The sequence below is a fragment of the Sebastes fasciatus genome, chromosome 14 (assembly GCF_043250625.1).
Source record: "Sebastes fasciatus isolate fSebFas1 chromosome 14, fSebFas1.pri, whole genome shotgun sequence".
Classification (NCBI taxonomy): domain Eukaryota; kingdom Metazoa; phylum Chordata; class Actinopteri; order Perciformes; family Sebastidae; genus Sebastes; species Sebastes fasciatus.
The window spans coordinates 1,148,288-1,170,563 of NC_133808.1; the positions used below are offsets into that span (position 1 = coordinate 1,148,288).

Consider the following 22,276-nt stretch of genomic DNA (forward strand, 5'->3'; position numbering starts at 1 on the left):
GCTAAGCAGCAGATGTTAACACCTAACATGGTGGACATGGTAAACATGCCCACTAAACCTGTCATCATGGTCCTAACATCAACATGCTAGCGTTAGCATTTAGCTCAAAAAACAGTTGTGATGACATGTGTGATGAAAATTCAGTGTTCTGATTTGTTTTTCCAGAGATTTTTACAAACTAATGTATCTATGGCATGTGTGAGTTTGATTATTTTAGGGCTTTCTGTGAAAACAATACTGCTTATTAAGCAGTATGTTCTGGAAACTGTTCTGGACAATTGAATATGTTTATTTTTATATATGTGCTTCCTGTTACATTAAGACTTACTAAAACTTAATAACTCACACTGCTGCCCTCCATACTTTCTTTTTGTCTTCAGAAAAAACTTTTTTGAGTTTGCAACCCCAAACGAACAGCTGTCTGTTTTTGCCATTTGATATTCAATGTCTATCTTACTCTATCTTTGTCATGTGTTAAAATAAGAAACCATGCTGTGCAAATGCTATAACTCATTCCTGTCAAAGTGCACATTCAAAACATGAACACATTCTCAATAGTTCTATAGTACATGTGCTATCAGGCAAAAATATCTAATCAATACAGAAGTAATTATTATTTGCTTTACTTGCCAGCTGCCTTCTTTTCTTCTCCACAAAAAAACAGTAGCATTACAACATAAATGAAACGTAAACATAGCTTTTAGTGTATTTTTTTCCCCACTTAGTGCTTGAAACACACTCAACACGTAGAACATCCCCTGCCACCCAAGAGAGTTTCAATCCCCAGATGGCTAGCAGTCACCACACTACCAATGATGCTGACTAGCATGAAGCTGGAGGCCTCTGAAGCTCACTAATTAACACATTCTAGCTGCTTTGGTTGCCAGCTGGTTGTCTGGCAACCTCGTGGTGAAAAGACTCCCTGTAAAACTTTACTAGCTTCATTTTTTGTATGAATTAAACAACTGAGAGAAAACATGTTAGTAAGTGAGCTTTAGAGGTGCTACTAATTATAGATTATAAATAAATGTATATATTTATTTATATATTATTATTATTTATATATTTTGTAAATGTTGGTGTAAATGCCTTGTTTTTTTTGTCCAGACAAAGGGACTTTAAGGGCCTGGAGTAGACAAGAACTGGAGCACATGGAAAAAATACGATATAAACTCAATTCCCATCAATTCAACTACTAGTAGTAGTTGTTGTAGTAGTAGCTCTTGTAGTAACATTGTAGTAGTTGTTGTTGTAGTAGTCATACAAAAGTCATAGTATAGTATGTCACGAAAACGTCATAATGAATGTCATTGCATAGTATGCCATAAAAAATAATATATGTCATAAAAATGTCATATAAAAAGTAATAGTATAGTATGTCATAATAAATGTCTTAGCATAGTATGCCATAACAAAATAATAATATATTTTGTCATAAAAATGTCATAGAAAAGTCATAGTATGGTATGCCATTAAAATTAATAATATAGTGCGTCAAAAAAATTTTATAATGTAGTGTCATTTAAAAAAGTCATAAAAATGTCATAGTATAGTATATCATCAAAAAGTCATACTATGTCATGAAAAATCCAAAAGATAAGTCATAAAAAGTATGTCATAGTATGTCATAAAAATAAAGTCATAGTAAAGAATGTCATCAAAAGGTCATAATATACTGTGAATCTCGTTGTATTTAATACGATGTCAATAGAGCTTTCTATTCTATTCTATTCTATTCTAGTATAGTATAGTATGTATGTCATCAAAAATAAGTCATAGTATAGTATGTCATAAAAAGTAAGAGTCCAAAAATAAACTAAGAAATACAAACAAACATCTATATACAAGTTAAGTGTTATATAAGTTCTAAACAATATAAATAGTGCAAGGAAATAGTCATAAAAAATGCCATAGTATAGTATGTCATAACAAAGTAATAAAAAAGTCATAGTATAGTAGGTCATGAAAAATAATTTTAAAAAAATCATAGTATAGTACATCATGAAAAAGTCAAAGTCATACTACAGTTTATCACAAAAATTCATGAAAGAAAAGTTATAGTATAGTATGGCATGAAAAAAAGTCATAAAAAGTAGGGCTGAACAATTTAGAAAAAAATATCTAATTTCGATTACTTTGACTGATATGATTATCGATATTACAGGGAATGATCATTTTTACATCATTATTCTCATTTTCATTGAAAAACGTATTAAAATGATTATAATTTTGCGGGGATCTCTACCAAACAAAGATCTTTACTTAAGTCTGTAGAATATGATGTGTAGGCCAGGACAACTCTGCAGTACCACAATGTTTCATTTAAAATGGTATTTTGACACACATTTTGCCTTCGACAGATATTGCTTTTCTTGTGATTTGGAAATGAATGTAGGCAATATTGTGATTTCGATAAAATTTCGATTAATTGTGTAGATCTGTAAAAAGTCATAGTATAGTATGTCATAAAAATGAAAAAAAAGTCATAACAATATGTCATAAGATGTTATAGTCATAGAATAGTATGTCATAAAAAAAATTATAAAAAATAAAAAGTCACAGTATAGCCATTCAGAAAAAGTCATCAAACAGTCTAAGTCATGTCATAAAAAGTCTTAAAAAAGGTCGTAGTATAGTATGTCAAAAAAGTCACTAAAAAAAGTCACTAAAAAAAGTCACTAAAAAGTCATAGTATAATATGTTGAAAGAAGTCATAGTAAAGTATGTTGAAAAAAGTCATACTATAATATGTAGAAAAATCTCATTAAATGACACGTTATGTGCCAGTTTATTGAAAAAAAAGTCATAAATAAGTCATGGTATAGTATGTAAAAATAGTCATAAATAAGTCATGGTATAGTGTGTAAAAAAAAAAGTCATAAATAAGTCGTAGTATAGTATGTAAAAATAGTCATAAATAAGTCATGGTATAGTGTGTAAAAAAAAAAGTCATAAAAAAGTCACAGTACAGAATGTAATAAAAATTCATAAACAGGTCATCGTATAGTATGTCGAAGAAAGTCATAAAAAAGTGAAAGTATAGTATGTAAAAAAAGTCATATTATTGTATGTAAAAAAGTCATAAATAAGTCATAGTATAGTGTGTCCATAAAGTCATAAAAAAGTCATAAACAGTCATATACCGAAAAAAGTTATATTATAGTATGTGGACATTTTTTTTAAAAGTCATAAGATGGTATGTCGAAAAAAGTCATAGTATAGTATTTATAAAATTGGGACTTGCTTGAGACTTGCACATGTGTGACTTCCTCCCACCTCTGAGTAAAGCAGAACATGTCAAGATTGACATTTCTTTAAATGAATTTATCAGGAAATCATGAATACATTTGCTATAGGTCTACAAGCAAAGTGGATTTTAAAAGTGAACTGAATTAGGTCACCAGTCATTGGCGATAGCTCATAAAATCCCCTTAAATCTCTTCTTTAAAGTTAGGAGGCGTTTCAGGATGAAATTTGATTAAGAAGATTAATTTGAATTATTCAGAGTTGGCCTAATTTAGTAGTTAAAATATGCCCACCAGAAGAGTTTCTTACATTCAGGTGGTTATAGTGGACAGCATTTATCTGCTGTTTAGTTCAAATTTGCACTAATAGTGCCCTGATACCTACCCTACATCTAAAAGCAATATCAAAATATGTATTAAAACTATATATTAGGTGAGGAGTAAAATGCTTTTTTTTCTGTTAATATGTAACAAAGTATGCAAAAATAAACAGTTTTTATCACTTTTATACTTTTGGAGATATATAAAAATAGAACTTTAACTCCATTAAACCCTATGGAGCTCAACATTACAAAATGTATCTCCCCTTACGATGTTTAAACTAGACACTCAAAGCTCCACTAGAATGGATACCGTTACCGCTTTTAAAGATTTTATGCAATTTTTGAATTTCTTTTAGTTTTTAAGTTATTCTCATTTCCATACCATCCATTCATTCTCTATGCACATTTGCTACAACTTATAAGTTAACAATATGAATAAATAAAAAATTGAATGAGATAAAAGTACCATTCCAAAAAATGCCATAGTAAAGTTTGGGATAAAATGCCATAGAAATGTCATAGTATGGTATGTCATGAAAACATCACAGTAAAATATGTTGTGAAAATGTCCTAGTATAGTATAGTATAAGAGTCATAAAAATGTCATAAAAAAAGACATAGCTATAGAAATGCGACAAATATGTCATAGTATAGTACTGTGATTTTTTTTATGACATACTATAGTATGACTTTTGTATGAATTTTTATGACATACTTTACTATGACATTTTTATGAACTTTTATGACAGTATACTATTATTTTTTATGATATTTTATGACACTCTATACTATGACTCGTTTATGACATTTTATGATATTCTATATTATAACTTTTTTTGACTTTTTTTCGACATATACTATGACTCTTTATGACTTTTTTCGACACAGGACATCTCATTATTGTTGTAGTTGAAAAAGACTTTTATTCAGTGCCCGGGAGAAACAGTACAGCACAATTTGTTATAAAAATGGATATCCACAGGTTCAGTCAAGACATCGGCAGCACTAAGGCCAGGTTAGTCTCTGAAATTTAAATAAGGCTACTGCAAAAACTGCTCTGTCCTTAACATACTGGTTTTTCTGTCCCTAACATGTGTGACAGCAATCACTCCAACAAAGATTGGCAGCAAACTAATCATTTCCAGCTTACTCACTGATGGTTTTTATAAAGTGGTAAAATAATCATTTTAGATTCAAAAGGCTCAATTTCAGCTAGAATGAATCTTGCCCTCTGGATGTGGGATTATTCATTGCAGTAGTGTCTGTGTCCAACAAGGTCATTTAAATTTAGTGTGAAGTGAGCCAAAGCCGCTGTAACATTTACATATTTGCAGAATAATGCATACAAAAGGAGTGGTTCACTACACAAGGTTATTTTGTAAAGCAATCCCGATTGTGTAATAAGGCACAGTTTCTGATCAGGAGATTTTTTGAAAAGAATTAAATGTTCTGTGCTGTGTAGAATATAAAGGAGGGTATTTAGCATTTTTTATTTTTCCAAATCATTTATTTTTCCTTACATAACTTCATTTAAAAATAAATATCTATTATCTTCTTAAAAATAGTCTTTAAACGTTTGCTGTTCCCCGTCATAACCCACAATTCTAAAATGAAATTGGAAAAAATGTGGAAATGATCAATACCTAAAATAAAAATTAAAAATAACAGGATGGATATAGCATTTTTATAAACGGTTCAAAAGGTAAAACATTGATATCGTCAAAAAAAAAAAAAAAAAACACAAACAACAAACATGTAATATACAGAATATTTAAAAAATGGATACAATTTGAGAACACATTTAGCTTCTCCGCTCTCGTTCCGCCCATCGGAGAAAAATATGTGTCAATGCCCCCGAGAAAAAGGACCAACACCCCCTCTGTTCGACCCATCTCTTTGGCGTTTATGGAGGGGAGGAGCAGACAATGCAAAGCGTCTCTGTCAGGCAAAGAGCCACAGGGCCAGTTCATTGGACGCCACATGTTCACCAGGCGTGTTCTCTGGAAATTCAAACGGTGTTTAACTAAGGCCCAGAACAAACAAAAAAGAAAAGGCGGATGGATGTGATTTATTTTTTGGAGTGTGATGTGAAGGCGTTCTCAATGCAGAGGACGACGTAGGAGCCGGAGCAACTACTGGAGGTTTGCTGCAGGAGGTGGCCGCTCTGTAGTGATGATGCCAGGCCAGTCACAGCCTGGTCGCCCGCCCGCCATGTTTCACAGTAGTGGTCTGTTTGCCGGTGGCCTTTGTTGCTTGATCCATGCCAGACCATTTTCTCTGGCCTGGAGGAAAGCAAAAACAGGTAGATATAGGTCAGAATAGATATACAGTATACAGTATGTGCCCACAGATAGAACACCAACAAATTATACCCTACAAAATATAACTGCAAAGGCTACTACTACTACTAGTAGTACTACTACTACTACTACTACTAGTACTACTACTACTACTACTACTACTAGTACTACTAGTACTACTACTACTACTACTACTACTACTACTACACTAACAGCTACATGTTAGTGCACAGGATGCTCTATTAAATGTAAGATTATTGTAAAAACAAAATGAACAAAGACTCACCATGCGCTGTCCCTGACGATGTCTCTACCATCGAAGGAATAGATTGGTACATTCTCCCTCATTTTGCTTGCTGTGTCACTGAAGACGGACTCCCAACTGCTGAACAACACTTGATCCTGCAAGGAAGAGAATATAATGCCTTATATTTCATTTCTCCTCCGTAATGTCTTCTTCATAAAGCAGCAAGATACAAAGAATAAGTTTAGTTTAGACAGTTAAAACACAGTAGTAGACCGCAGCCATTAACACTAGGGGTGGGAAAAAAAATCGATTCACCTATGTATCGCAATTTTTTTTTTTACAATTCTGAAATTGATTTTTTTAATGCAAGAATCAATATTTTTTTCTCATTTGAGTCTATGCAGAGGTAGAAGGAAGTTAGTGCTTTTATTGTTGTAGTCTGAGTAACGTGACGTCATATCTGTTCCGTATCCTTCAACCAAAACAAACCGCTGCTGCCCGCAACGAGGAAGTACAAAACAGCGGAGGGTCTCCATGGATACGACCTTCACCCTCACAAATCCAGCGTGGTAAACACTACACATCCAGTAAAGGATGGAAACACTTTGGGTTTCACACATTGCAGGTAAAGCAGACCTAGACAAAGCAGAGCTAAAGCTGCATGCTAACTCTGTCACGGACAGGAAACGTTATCGTATCGCGGTAACGTGCGGTCGAGCTCAGAGCACCCATATACTGACATTTCTGTTCTCTGCATTCAAACGGCCCCGATGGAGCTGACCATGGATGGATAAAGAGAACGGAGCTGACGGGAGAGCTAGAGACCACCTTGGAGAAGTTAGAGGAAGTAGACATGTGGGACTACGTCTGGTTTTCAAAATAAGGTGTTAACAAAGGGAACTGTATATACAAAATACATCTATGGAAATAAGATTGATGAAATATATTTACCAGAAATATAAAACATTACATGTCCCTTAAAAATTAAAAAGAAAATACCACTAATCTGTGAAGGCAATGTCTTTATTCTTTGATTTTTGGGTTGCTGGAAAATCTGTAATAAATAATTCCTGACAATGACTGATATATTGATCTATGTGATGTAAAACACAAAGTCTGTCCTTATCTGTGAGGGTTCAGCCTAGGCCGAAAGCCAATGTAGTATAAACAGAAAGGCGTTAACAATATTGCCACTTCCCCAGCTGTAGCTCACCTTGAGGTTGACGATGGGGGAGGTCTCCCTGTCCGACCTGCGGACGATGGTGTAGAGGTCTTGAAGCTTGGAGGACAGGAAAGCTCTGAAGGTTCCCTTCAGGCCTACCGCCCGGGCCTGCTGGAAGCACAGGAAGTCTGCCCCTCGAATTCCTCGCATGTTACCAGTTTGAGGGGCGTTCAAGGCAATGAGATGTAGCTGATGAGGAAGATACAGGTGTCGGTTAGCTGCCTCTGTATGACCTGCTCTTGTTACACATTGCTATAAGGTCAATTATTTTAATATACTAAGTTTAGCACATTATCCAAAATAAGTTTGAAATGGATGTTGCTATCAGATAAAATATTGCAACCTTATATTTTTTAATTCTGCCCCTGCGATTTTCTGTCTTGAGAAAGTACTATATGTATATACTATATATATATATAAATAAACTGGGGAAAAAAGTTTGGAAACCTGTATTTTTCTGTTGTTACAATGGTAATGGGCATTGTATTTTACATGGTTGGAAAGCCTGTTTAGATGGACTGGCGACCTGTCCAGGGTGTACCCTGCCTTCGCCCAATGTCGGCTGGGATCGGCTCCAGCCCCCCCGCGACCCCTAACGGGATAAGCGGTTGCAGATGGATGGATGGATGGATGGATGGATGGATGGAAAGCCTGTTTATTTACCTTCACAATGATGTCCAACTTGTAAGGATCATGCATTTGTGGGATGAGCAGCACAGCTGATTATGTGGCCAAGAAACATTTGCCAAAATGCTCTGCCAATGCCAGTTAGCATTATAACAACAGAGAAATAATCCACCAAACACAAGTTTCCAAACTTTGTTTTTCCAGTATATATGTACCGGCCAAAATAATAAATTGCCTTTGTGTGTCACATCTACATTTGTTTCAGTACATTTCATTGAGATAATGAAGTATATACTTACAGAAGAGGTCAGAGCAAAATTTGAAGCAAAATAATTGAAATATGTTGACGGTTAATCAATTCAAGCCTGAATACTAGGCTTGGGCGTTATCTATTTTTTCATAACTTCCTGACATTTCACTTGGTATTATTGGTGTCATGATTTCGATCCTGAATTGGAAATCGAACAAAATTAGTTTCCGATTTCAATCTTCGAAATCAAAAGCAGGTTGGGCCATTTCTTATTTTTTTTGTCAAATAATTGATTTCTTCAGTAAGTATCCGTGTAATAAGCGGGATAATGTACAGCGAGCCGGTCATTGTTGTGAAATAAAAAGGCCGATGCAAGACCACCCCGCGCAAACTGCATCGCCCTGTCGGGGTTAATTTCACAACAATGACCGGCTCGCTGTACATGATCCCTTACCTGATACCCTCCATAATGAACTAATTGACATTTGGATTCAGGAGCTCTCCTGGTTGAACTTTACTCACCCCTGATGCTGATGGGTCCCCATGGCCAGCAGGCTGCAGTACAGGTGGGCTGGGGCGGCGCTGCGGAGTTACAGGGTATCTGTTCTCTGTGTGTTGGGTGGCTAATCTTCCATCTGTTTGACCGGTGTGTCTCGGGTCTGGGAATCTGGGATCATACTGTGGGGGGTATCTGGGGTCTATGGGTGGGTGTGGTGGGGGCTCAATGGGTCGTATGGCAGAACCACCCTGGGAGTAATGGCCAGCTCCGTTGTTGTTGGACTGGTCCTGGGACTGGGGGTACAGGATCACAGGTGAAGGCTGGACCTCTGCCACCTCGTTCTTCTTTAAATGAAAATTAGAGAGATTAAAACAATTTGAAAAAGGAGTGGGTGAATGAAAAAGGCAAGATATGGTTATTGTAGTTTTGTTCTGTGGAACTTACCAGATCTCTGAAGAAGGGATTGTAGTCTCCAAGCTGAGAAGAGAACAAGAGCTGTTTAGTGAACACTGACATCTCACCTCACAGTGAATGAATCAGCGGACCTGAATTGTATTACATATTAATGTAGGAAGTGTATATTGTCTCTATATTAACACTGAATCAAACCACTTTTTTTTTTTAACACAAACACATAACTTTAACAAACATTCTCATATGAGTTTTACAGTTATTAGCAACAATAAGACGTTAAACAGTAGCAGCACATTTTGAGTATTAAGCATCATTAAAATGTAAGTTATATGAAATAACTTTAGTTATTTAGTCAACTATACACAGAAAATCCAAACACATGCAGCATTTAGTGCTCTTAAAGAGGACCTATTCTTGGGTGAAAAGTAGATGACTGTACCATGACTTGCCGCAGTCCATCGCGTACTCTCAAATAGAGGTCTGCTTTGTCAATGATGTAGATGAGGCTGCCCTCTGCCTGGTGTCTGGCAGTAGCTACCATTGTGTCATATGACCTCAAAACAGTAACCTGTGGAAAACAAATACACATGGTGTCTATCTTTTGTTGAACATAAATTGAATAACTAATAAATGGCTGCCAATAAATTAAAATGAAAAGATCTGATCAGCCCTGAACATTTTATCAAGCAAATGTATTTTAGACACAATATGATCAGTGGGCAACACGCAGACTGATCATTACAACTTATTACCAATGCCAGCCTAACAATCATGTCAACAACCAATCAGTTGGATGATATTAGAATGCAGTGATGGCACTTACCCCAGAGGAGTGACCAGGACTTCCGGGTGCACCAGGTGGACCAGGAGGTCCAGGAACACTGACGGCTTCAAATGAAAACAAAAAAAGCTTGTTGAGGATTTGACTTATGAAGAGCTCAAGGGGAGTTTGTCTCCAGTATCTAACAAGTCAAGTGCAGAGTCAGACAGTAGCTCGAGGTTACCGCCACACTAGTTGTAGGATTGTATAGTTTAGAAATATCCAGAATATTTAAACATAGAAAAAGTCACTTACAGTGATTGGGCCTATATGCTCCAGGATGCGAGGGAGATCCTTGGGGTCCTGGAGGTCCAGGTTGTCCTGGAGGACCTGGACGCCCATCGTAACCAATCCCAGGTGTTCCTGGTGGCCCCTGGGGTCCAGGAGGGCCCAATACGTGTTCTCCCTTTGGACCCTAAAATGAAAGAGAAAAATGCAATACTGGAACACAGTTTTAAAATGTCTATGATCTAGGTCATGACAAACCACTATTATGTGTAACAACGGGGCACGTGCTTACTATACAGGTCAAACCACAAATCTTCTAACAAAATGTGTCGTTAATACCTGTAAATATACTACGACAGACTCTCTGAACTCACCTGTAGGCCTGGTTTTCCAGGAGGCCCTGGTTGGCCTTGTACTCCTCCAAAACGTGGGTCATAATATCCACCACCAGAATCTCCCTTTTCTCCCTTCACACCTAGGCCTCCACGCTCTCCCTTCAGTTCATTCTGTTAGAAACAGGTTAGCATTATGAAGTACAGTACATTCAGCATTCTAATGAAACGGAGTGCTGGTGTGGCGATAAGATAGATTACCTTGAATGTGTAAATATCAAAATTAGAGGCTGTTCCTGGAAAAAAAACAAAAAACAAAGGTGTTTTAGTGATTAAGAACTAATAATTCACTTCAACGCAGTCCTTCAGTGCTGTGGATAAGTATATAATAATGGCACAGTATGTGTATTTAATGCAAACTAGGATTTACCTGGAATTCCTGGAAGTCCTCGGTCACCATGCTCTCCTTTTTCCCCTTTCGATGCTTCAACAAAATATCATTTTTAATATTGGTCAGTACACAATACCCCACAGGTGTATTTGACATGCAAAACTGTGTCATAAAACACAGAAGACAGTGATGTCTTCTGTGTTTTATCAATTCATTCTTCAAATCTAATCAGACTTGACAGCTTAATCTCTTGACAATAGAGTGTACAGTATATCCCCTTCAGGCTGAGGCAGTTGGATCAGACTGAAACTAAGATAGAACTGTTTATCTCTGCAGACACTTTAAACCGTTTCTAAATCTCTCTTCCTTGACTTGCACTGTTACTTAACTTCTCCATTTTGATCCCTCTCTATCGTACAGTATTATGTATTGGTGCTAAAACAACAAACGGTGTGTGATGGAGGTCATACCTGGGTAATTCCTTGAAGGTTCATCATAGCGCTATGAACACAGAAAGAAAAGATGCTTGATGAACAAAATCCACAGCACCATCAACAACAGAGGGAAAGATTACGCTAAATCATGCAACTGACTCAGTAGTTTCACCAGACAACAAGGCTTAAACAACGGAACAGAAGCACCAGATATTGACTGGATATGGATAGAATATGATATGGTTTAGCTCTCAGCCCCCAGACTGTACATGAGAGACATTCACTTTGTGTTAAACTAGCTGGGACATATGAATGTCCACAGTTCATTTCAAGGTACTGTACGAGGTTTTGGATCTTGTGTACTCACATTGAAGCGATCTAAGGGAATGGCTGGCCCAGGGGGTCCAGGTGGTCCGGGTGGTCCTGGTTGGCCAGGGACTCCCTGATGAAAACAAAGTTATTCATTCTTTCTTACTGTTAGGAGTGTACATACAGAATGATTACTGATATACCATCAATAACTTAGACAGACAGTATTTTTAGATTTTTGACGATACTGCGACACAATGATTGCTAGCATTGATACTGTATGTGTTTGATGTTAGGGCATTCTCCCAGCAAACACTGACAAGTCTGAGAAATGAACAGCATTGATTAAGATTACCAAAGCTCACTCAGGAATGGTGTGTCTACATACATGTCAATCAACATTGTCTATCAACTAGGGCTGTCATAGTTAACGCCACGATAACATGTTAACGCAAATTCAGCTCAATGCCACTAATTTCTTTATCGCAACTTGTGATTTTTAGGTTGTAGCGGGATCATTTTTAAAGCTAGAAGGAGGCTAAATAACAATCCAAACTTGCACTAAATTGGCCATTGCCATTTTCAAAAAGGGGTCCCTTGACCTCTGACCTCCAGATATGTGAATGTAAATGGGTTCTATGGGTACCAACGAGTCTCCACTTTACAGACATGTCCGCTTTATGATAATCACATGAAGTTTGGGATAGGGAGTCTCCGATACTGATACTGGATCGTATATCGGGCCAATACTGACTCAAATAGCTGGATCCGATATCAGTGACAATGGGGCCAATCTAATCAATTCAGATCTGTGTTTATATAAAATATACATTATATACAAGAATTTTAATTCCTGGTCAAGTTTTGACCAATTTGTTTCTGCATTAAAAAGGTTTACACTTTACACAGACTTTTTAACCAAGTTGATGTTGTACGATTTATTATTTTAATAATAAATAACAATTCAGAAAATTTTGATATATATATTTATTTGTTTCTGAACAATATTTGTTATTGTTTTGTCTTTTGAATTGATTTCCAATAATAAATATATACATACTTTTATATAAAGCAGCATATTTGCCCACTCCCATGTTGATAAGAGTATTAAATACTTGACAAATAAGGTACATTTTGAACAGATAAAAATATGCGATTAATTTGCGATTCATTGGCGATTAATCGTGATTAAATATTTTAACCAATTATCACACTGGCACAAGGTAACAGCAGTTCTGACAAAAAATTCAATCATAAATCAAAGCTGCAAGCAGCGATGAACGGGCCCTCGCACCTTCCCACGCGTCGGGGTTACTGGTGGGACGCCGATTGACGGTGCCAGGCACAATGAAACCGGAACTCTGATGAGTCCGATGACGCCTGCCACAAAACTCTACAACAAACGGTTTTATGAATTACGAAAGGGGCGTGGCTAATGTGTAGGGGGCGGTGATAACCTTCACCAATGAAACAGGAACTCTCTGCTGAGTGCAATGACACCTCCCACAAGAGTCTATGACGAACGGTTCATGAGTTATGAAAGGGGGCGTGGCTAACATCTTGGGGCGAGGCTATGAATCTATATCGACATGAAAATGACCTCAGGTCTGGACCGCCATCATGGCTGAGAAATTTGGAGCAGATTTGACAAAGTATGCCGAAGTTACAACAACTTCCTGTTTCAAGGCGAATCACGCCAAATGGCCGCCATGCCACAGTAACGCCGTTCAACGAAAACTCACAGTCTTCACAATAATGCATCATCAAGGTCTTAAGGCTTTTCTGACCAAATCTGAGGTGGATATAGTAAACCTGCTAGGAGGAGTACAATAAAATAGAAAACATGTAATTTCCTGTTGCCAGTAAGGGGCGCTATGAGTGTGACTCAATATGGACATGTACATGTCCTCAGGACTGGAACCTTATCATGCCTGAGAGATTTGGGGCAGATTGGACTATGTACAGTTGAGTTACAACAACTTCCTGTTTCATGGCGATTGGTTAAAAATGGCCGCCACGCCACGGTCAGGTCGTTCAGTAAAAACTCACCGTTTGAATAAATTTTCATCCTGAAGGTCCTAAGATGGTTCTGAACAAATTTCAAGTCGATCTGATTAAATCTGTACGAGGAGTTCGTTAAAGTACACGGCCTATAAAGCGCTAAAAATTGGCAAGAATCGCATATTAATTCAAAATGTCTGACTTCCTGTTAAGTTTGAGCATACCTCCAAGAAGCTATTTTGTGCGTCCCACAGGAAAATTTCATACATGTAGGTGAAACCGGAGCGAGGGGCTCAATTTTTCCAACTTTCTAAGGGGCACTAGTGAGCCGTTTGGAAAACCCGAGCCCGAGACCCTTAAAATATAAACATTTTTCAACGCGTCTGATAAGCCTGCCAAGTTGAACAACTCTTTGAGCATGTTAAGGTTGTCAAAAAAGCGATTTATTTGGGAGAAAAGAAAAAGAAGAATTCCTACAGTTTCAATAGGGTCCTCCGCGGCCCGACGTTGTCGGTGCTCGGTCCCTACTTAAACAGGGGTTGTGTTTTTGAAACCCAACACTCATGTTATTGGTTGTACGCAGGAACTTGTCCAAAGGTAAATAATGTGTACAAAACATAACTAGCTAGTAGGGATGTCAGGATTCTCCAAATCCACGATTCAACTTTTTTTCAGCACTGACGGCTATGCCATTGTTAGACTATCAAGTGTGGATAAAGATCAACAGATCATTGGTTTTATGCCCTGACAAACTGCCATTTACACTTTCAAGGGTAGCGTTTAGGCTACCCACGTGTAGCATAGCCTACAAAACTGTAGTTTTTCTGTTTCTATATAACCCACAGGGAAAGCAAAATGATGCCACATCGGTGACTTCAGGGAAACAGGAGGATTTTCCAGTTCTGTTGTTTCTTCGTCATTTCCGACTACGGCACTGGCACTAGTTAACTAAAAAGCTAGCCAGTCAGTTGTTGATGCTCAATGCAAGACTCTTCCTTTTCACTGATTATGTATAGTTCATGCCATGTGTCACCTGTACACCACAACTATTTTAAATAGAAGCCAGACAAATCACATTTAGTGTCTTTTGTGACACTCTGGCATGGCTTGGGGGTTGGAGAGTAAACAAGATGATGTCAAACTGTCTGTATTAACTTCTGCTGCTGTCAAATCTAAGCACTGTTAATAATATGAACACTTACTGGGTAGCTATAGCCAGAACCAACTGTTGCCTCTCCTTTCTCACCCTTGTACCCGTTTACACCAGGGCGGCCCTGAGGGGAGAAAGTCATCCATTAATATCTCCTACACTCGGAAAAACAGAAACAGTAGGATTCAAATGTAACTACAGCTATACACAATAGACCCATACAATTAATATGTGGTACTTAGTATAAACACAGAATAGTATAACATATTTATATGAAAATATACCAAAGTAAGACACCTAGGAAGTACTTACAGGTCTTCCAGGCATTCCAAATTCACCCTTTAATCCAGCAGGCCCATACTGGCCCTACGACAAAAAATCATGAAATGAAAGACAATGTGAGCTGACTGGAGAATGAAGTAAACAAAATATACATTTTTAGACTAAATCTGTTCAGTTGCATTAATGTAGATATCTTAGACAGGAATGTCCAAACACTTACAGAGGGTCCGACAGGTCCAGGTGATCCTCTGTCCCCCTTCAGGCATGGCAAAGGAACCAGATTAGTTTCAATAACAAATGTACCACGGTAACGCAGCCAACACAAAGCAGCAACATATCCTATACTATAGAGGAGCGGTGTGTGTATGTGTTGGTATGACAGAGACAAAACAGATATACAGTAAATGACTCACCTTCGGTCCTGTAAGCCCTTCCATGTGCAGAAGATTTCCATCAGGTCCGATTATTAAGCCTGGTTCACCTTTCTCACCCTAGACATAGAACAGCAGCAACGAGACAACACAGACTCAATTACAGCAGTGTCTCAATGATGAAAAATGGATCAATTAATAGTTGAACAGACAAATAACCCAAACTTTACCTTCCCTCCGTAGCCTGGAAGACCAGGGTCTCCTCTGTCGCCCTTTGGTCCAATAGGACCCTGCAGGATAAAGATAATAGGATCTCTCAACTTACAAGAGGTCAAAGTAACAGTCATTTGGCAGTCATTCCATTAGTCTCTGTCTGACAGTGCAGCTTGTGAATTGCTGAGTGGACCACTGTTTAGATATTGAGTGTAGAAATTAATGGATGACATGTTGTGGGCTTCTTTGAGTAGATGCGGTGCCAATATGCTATCTGCTAACTCTAGTCTAGAGAAGCATTTGATGCTTGCTTACTTTTGTGGAAGTCAAACGTCATTGTTAAAATGATCTGGAGGCATTGTGGGAATTTGAAAGAATTGGAGCCAGAATTGACCTGAGTGTAAAACAGTCTCGTCTTTTTGCCTGCAGCAGTTTGCTTCCAGGTCATTGCTCAAGTTACCATGGTCCAAAGTAAAAGCAATGAAGACCTGATAGAGTTGGATTAAAGACAGTCAGTTTTCTTAAAACTACAGTGCCCCACTGTTCAATGATATTACTTTCAAGATGTTATTTTACTTAAAGCCTGTTAAACGTGGTTTCAAATCGTAAAGGGATAGTTCAAGTGTTTTGAAGTGGGGTTGTATGTGTGAGGTACTTATCCATAGTCAGTGTGTTACCTACAGTAGATGACGGTCGGCACGCCCCCAGTTTGGAGAAACAGACAGGAGCACCGACACCAGAGCAAAGCAATACAGTGCTGTGGACGGGGCCCAGCAGAAAAACATATTTTAGCCACCTAAAAGAATGGCCCACCTTAAAAAAATATCGATATCTGTTGAAGTGTACGCTATATTTAGAATATTTTCGCTGATTTATCTTGCTGTCAGTCCGCCCTTTCCTTCTCCTTTCCGACAGGAAACTGAACTGAAAGTGAAACTTATCTCTGCTCTCTCCAAACCCAGAAGGCTCAGATGACAAATCCAGTATAGATACGTTTCACTTTCAGTTCAGTTCGCCATCGGAAGATATTCTAAATATAGCATACACTTAAATGGATATCCATTTTTTAGGTGGGCCTTTCTTTTAGATGTCTAAAATCTGTTTTGCTGCCGGCCCCCTCCACAGCAGTACATTGCTTTGGTTTGGTGTCAGTACTCCTGTCTGCTTCTCCCAAGATGGGGTGTGCAGACTGTCATCTACTATAGGTAATAAACTGACTATGGATAAGTACCTCATAAACACCACTTCAATCACCCAAACTATCCGTTTAAGTATTTTTCCATTGCATTAAATATGCATTACTTAATCTACTTCATCAACTGCAAACAATGGACTGGCAACATAAGCAAACACGCCAACAACTGTCATCCCGTTTTGATTGAAATGTTAAATCATGATTGGTGCACTAAAATACATGTCATCACTTTTTTTTTACTGAACACTGCCCATTTCCAACCAGTGAGAATAGATCAGAAAAAGATTTGCTTCTTAGTAGAGAGTCTTAAGGCTGACTGCTCCAGACAGAGTGGGGAAGTTGGAAAATACGGAGGGGCAGATTAACACATTGTTGGTTTGGGTCTTTTCATGGGATTTGTTTACAATAATAATAATGAAAAAAATAATAAATGTAGATTAACAACAGGTTCAAAACACACAAGAGACCAAGACAAAGGGAAGGCACTAAGACCATTAATGTGAAGTAAATACACTACATACAGTATTTATGGTGATAATAAGGACATGGTACATTAATTATGTAACACAGGGAGACTTACAGGGAATCCAGCTTGACCAGGTAAACCAGGTCCTCCCTGTACAGGAAAACATAAGACTTCATTAGATTGTTCTTCGGTGTTTTGCTAACTGACTATCATGCATTTGTTTTTACTAATTTTACAAATAACACAAATGTGGAAGCAAATCCACACAAAACTTATTCTGGCCCTGATTGGTCTGACTCATTCTAAAATGTAAACTGTGAATTAAGTGCAGCTTTCACTCAGTGTAGATAAATACAGCTGCCTAATAATGTAATATATTGAAATGGAAACAGATGTTTTGCTGTTTTGTGGTTATATTTGATAAAGGTCAGACGGTGATAACAATCCTTTGTTCTAATAGAGACAAATATTTTTCTGATCCTCTTTGAATTGCTCCATGAATCACACAGATAATGTTTGTCAATTTAAAAGATCATTTTGCAAGTCAAGAAAGTCTCAGTTTGTCGAAATATCATTTAGTTTTGTGTAAAACCGCTCAGTGAACTACATCTCTCGTCTCGCACTACATACGTCACCAACACTAGCTAGCTAGCTACCTTAGCTATGACCCACGCACAAATGAAACGTTATCTGACCTGATGTGTTTTATCCAGAGACTCCTGCTCTTTTTATCAGCTGGTAAAGCAAAGACCCGATGCTGGTGTTGGTACAACCAGTACGAAACACACAATAATCATAGCTTCAGCGAGAGAGACGTCACTTACGTGACTTTTGGGTGTGTAGTCTTTCTAATAACGTGTTATCACAGTCTTAAACTTCAACAGTCTTACAATAAACTGAGACTTTCTAGACTTGCAACATTATGTTTTAAATTGACAAACATCATATGTGTGATTCATGGCACAATTCAAACGAAATCAAAAAAACATTTGTCTCTCAACGTTGACAACCGTTCATATCTTTTTCGAAATAATGTCCCATAGTGGTCCACCGGAAGGGGAGGGACTTCACCTTTCTGTAAAATCACACACTGCCAGCACTGATGTGTCTTTTGAACAGTGGTTCAAGCCCACGCTAGGGTTATAATTACAAGTGCACAATCACCTTTATATGGGTTGTAAAAAGCTCAGTTACATGTACAGGGCCTGTAAAGTGTTATACCAAATGCACGTAAAGCTCAGTTTGAAGGGCAACCAATCATCATCCGTGGTTCCGATGTGAGTTTTTTAAAAGATGGCAAAATGAGGAGAAGGCCTCATGTGGATACAAAAACTCTGCAGCCCCACATACTGTACATGTAACACACATTATCAATGACAACCTCAAAGATTGTATTGTATTTCGTATCAGTATTACAGTTTAAACATGAATACAAACCTGAGGCCCAACATTGCCAACATCGACCTGTAGTGACACAGAGAGATTGAAGTTAAGATGAATGCTATCACTGATTAAGACTGCTCTTAGTTTTGGATTTGGGTCTATTGTATGCTTTTTGTTGCTTACACTGCTAGATGTCTGGTGGATGATTTGTCCTGGTGGGCCAGGTGGGCCAGGTGGACCTGGGAGTCCAGTTCCATCCCGACCTGGGTCACCCTAAAACCACAACACGCACACACAGCAAAAAAATGAACAACTGTCCCACCTCGTAAGACATCCATGTCCGGAAATTAACAAATGCTCAACACAGCTTACTTTGTTTGTATTGAACATAAAGAATAAAAAATATCTTCAAAAAAGGTAACAAATATTAGATGTTTTTTTTTTTTTAAATCTTTTTCTTTTAAGGAGTCCTTAAAGGTCTGAGAGATCAAAATAACTACAAAGAAGCATACAGAAGTGAGATGGTATTCGTGTTGCAGTACAACATAGGATCAGCATCATACAGACAATTGCTTTGTAGTGAACAGAATGTAGAAATGAACAGATATTCAGGGGTAAAATGATATTCACCCTATCTCCTTTGTCACCACTGTTACCCTTTGGTCCCTGTAAAATTACAGAAGAATGAGACAAAAGATACATTAACAAAAGGTGAAAGCACTGTTTCATGTACACTATATGCTTGGCGTTCAAGTGGTTAAGTTGTGAGAACTTAAGCAACGGCAATATTAACGTTACTGTCTAGAAGCCACAGAGGCTAACAATTTAGCAAACTAGCAAGTGGGTACCATAATGACAGAGGAGAAAGATGAGGCCGTTGGGAATATCAACCTTTTCATCAGACATATTATAAAATTACAAGGAATTGTAATACACGGCTAAAATTACAATATATTCACTTATGTACCAACAAATGAACTTCCATGGCCTCCCCCATTTCTGACTACGTCACAAACACGTCACAACTCGAGAACTCTGAGCTTTCAGAAACTTTCACTTTTACAAGATCATGAATACCAGAAGAGAGGGGGGGGGGGCGTTCATATGGACTCAACATTAGCATGACTTCAGGCTGCATACTGGGCTGTATACCTCCAAAAAACATTTAGAACCCAGAATGTATTCAATACAAAGGACTTCCTTTATGGCCACGGGGGTAAATGACACTGACATAAACATTTGAGAATGCAACATATCTTTGCCCCATAGCTTGTTAGCTTATGATGTAAAACAAAAAAGACAGATACAAAAACAACAACCATTTCCTTTAAAGTCCAGTAGCCCTGTCTGTAGTGTAACATGGTTAACCAAATGCTCGGTTACATCACACAGGTTTCAAACATCTAACAATGTGTTAACACTATGACTTTTCAACAAATGTGTGACCTCTGGTATCCAGCTGGTGCATGAAATATTCTTATTAGTCATCTAGATCTACTTTACCTGAGGTCCAGGGAAGCCATCCAAACCTGGTCGTCCATCTCTTCCTGTAAGACCTTCACTGCCCTTCTGACCTGGTATACCAGGCAACCCAGCTTTACCCTGCCGAGGCACAGTCAAGATACACCAGTGACAAACTAAATTCAGTGAAACACAAAAACAAAGTTACTACGGCCCTGATCTGTGTGTTTTAGCAGCCTGGAGCGGCTTTTTGTAATTGTTTCAAATGAGAGTGAAGCGTTTTGCCTGATGCTTTTACATTGCGTTTTTCCGCTCTGGGCGCCTCATTTTTTTGCAGGAGCACCCTGAATGCCTGGAGTTGAAAAAAATGAAACTCAGAGCAGAAAAGCGCCCAACGTCATTAGCATTTTTTTCTCATGGTGGGGACATTTGCTTGATGCTCGGAGCTATTTGACTTTACCAACCGTAGTTACCATGAGCTGAACAGAAAACAGCAGGAGGCACTACTTGGAAATTTGGGTTAGCTGTTTTCATTAATTTAAACTGTACTATTAACTATAAGGTAAAGTTCATGGTTTGCCTTACGCTAACGTTAGCATTCATTCGGTGGTTACCTCGCAACACTAAAAAAAATAAAAAGACGCAGCAAACTGCAAGACATTTTTTACACCTGCAAAACCCGTTGTGTCTGGTCAGGCCCTAACACATTACTGCCTGAAATATGAAGCGGTTGTTGTACTCCTGATCCCACTGAAAATCAACCCCTAACTCTACAGCTCTACGCAGCCTCCAGCTCTTCTCTGCTCATTGTTCTACTTTAGGCAGTCCGTACATGTATACAGCCCATGGAAACATGCTAATTTGGGTACACTTGTGCTGTGTTGCTACGAGTTTGTCTTTCTGCCCCTTTTATTTAAAGAATTCTACTTAATGAAATAGTCTATACTAATAATAAATTAATAATCTATACGTTTTTACATTTTATTCCACTGCTTCTTGTAGCATCTTATTTATTTTCCGTTTTGTTTGTGTGCTGTATTGTTTTTTTCCCATTTCTGTTTCTTTGCGACCTTATTTTGCCCTCAATCAATAAAGCTGCAGCTTATTTTTTCTCAACCCCAATGGTTTCAAAAACAAACATGTGAAATGACAGCAGAGGAGAGTAGCTAGGATAAGGCTACCGCCAATAATCAAACCGGAATGTTAAATAAAGTCATGAAGACGCTTGAGGGTGTGCAGGGGCTAAACACTCGCTATCGCCTTAGAGACCTTGATTCAGTCCCACGTAGCTGTACCTCACGCTGATTTCACACACTCAAAACGACAACCTTTTGATCCAATAGTTTGTTTTTAAAAATAGAAAAACCATGTTAGTTGGAGAAGTGGCAAGAGGACCAGATCATGACGGATTACGGGAAGAATTACTTACCGGAAGTCCAGGCAAGCCAGGAGAACCCTGAAAGCACACACATTAGCCTTGGTTATTGGCTAGCTTATGTACAGTATATATTCCTAGTGTATTTGCTACTGCTTCCTACTAAAACATGTTTGACAGTTCAAGGTCTATATTTTACAGACATGTAAAATATAGACCTGTACAAAATACATGCTAGATTGTTTTTATAGGAATACTCTGTAATCAGATCATTTACAGAATGTATGGCAGCTATGCCAAATATGTTAGGCTCCAAATAAATAGTTTATTTCTATTTTTACTCTTTTTAAACCTGCAGTAGGCACACATGTTTTGGCATCATTGGGCAAAAATCCCATAATAACCTTTCAGCATATTGTAATTCAAGTGTTCTGAGAGAAAACTAGACTTCTGCTCCTCCTCATGGCTCTGTTTTCAGGCTTTAGAACATCTAGCCCGTGACGGGAGACTTTGACCAATCACAGGTCATTTCAGAGAGAGAGCGATCCTATTGGCTGTTCATTCAATGGAGGCAGCTGTCAATCACTTGTGAACTCCGATCAAACGGTCAAACTAGGCAGCGCTGATCAAATATGAATCAATATTCTGTTACTGTAATGCCGATTTCTCTCCTCAGATGCTTTCAGAATCATCTTGTAGTATACTGTTTAGCTGTAAAATGAGAGACTGTGCTCCAGC

General features: G+C 38.0%; 1 protein-coding gene across 3 annotated transcripts in view; it reads right to left on the bottom strand.

The window, feature by feature from the left end:
• Nucleotides 1-4,471: 4,471 nt before the first annotated feature.
• Nucleotides 4,472-22,276, bottom strand: part of col18a1a (collagen type XVIII alpha 1 chain a) — a 65,538-nt gene continuing 47,733 nt past the window's right edge. For all 3 annotated transcript variants that reach the window (XM_074658069.1, XM_074658068.1, XM_074658070.1), the window contains 24 exons: nt 21,593-21,619; nt 20,206-20,304; nt 19,333-19,368; nt 18,886-18,975; nt 18,757-18,783; nt 17,434-17,469; nt 15,676-15,735; nt 15,488-15,565; nt 15,295-15,330; nt 15,105-15,158; nt 14,845-14,916; nt 11,700-11,774; nt 11,369-11,399; nt 10,938-10,991; nt 10,769-10,803; nt 10,550-10,681; nt 10,203-10,362; nt 9,951-10,015; nt 9,567-9,695; nt 9,158-9,190; nt 8,737-9,057; nt 7,329-7,526; nt 6,155-6,270; nt 4,472-5,850 (listed from right to left, as the gene is read on the bottom strand). In XM_074658069.1, coding sequence (XP_074514170.1) covers nt 5,637-5,850; nt 6,155-6,270; nt 7,329-7,526; nt 8,737-9,057; nt 9,158-9,190; nt 9,567-9,695; nt 9,951-10,015; nt 10,203-10,362; nt 10,550-10,681; nt 10,769-10,803; nt 10,938-10,991; nt 11,369-11,399; nt 11,700-11,774; nt 14,845-14,916; nt 15,105-15,158; nt 15,295-15,330; nt 15,488-15,565; nt 15,676-15,735; nt 17,434-17,469; nt 18,757-18,783; nt 18,886-18,975; nt 19,333-19,368; nt 20,206-20,304; nt 21,593-21,619 — 2,178 coding nt within the window. In that variant the 3' untranslated portion in view covers nt 4,472-5,636. The remainder of the gene's footprint in view (nt 5,851-6,154; nt 6,271-7,328; nt 7,527-8,736; nt 9,058-9,157; nt 9,191-9,566; nt 9,696-9,950; nt 10,016-10,202; nt 10,363-10,549; nt 10,682-10,768; nt 10,804-10,937; nt 10,992-11,368; nt 11,400-11,699; nt 11,775-14,844; nt 14,917-15,104; nt 15,159-15,294; nt 15,331-15,487; nt 15,566-15,675; nt 15,736-17,433; nt 17,470-18,756; nt 18,784-18,885; nt 18,976-19,332; nt 19,369-20,205; nt 20,305-21,592; nt 21,620-22,276) is intronic.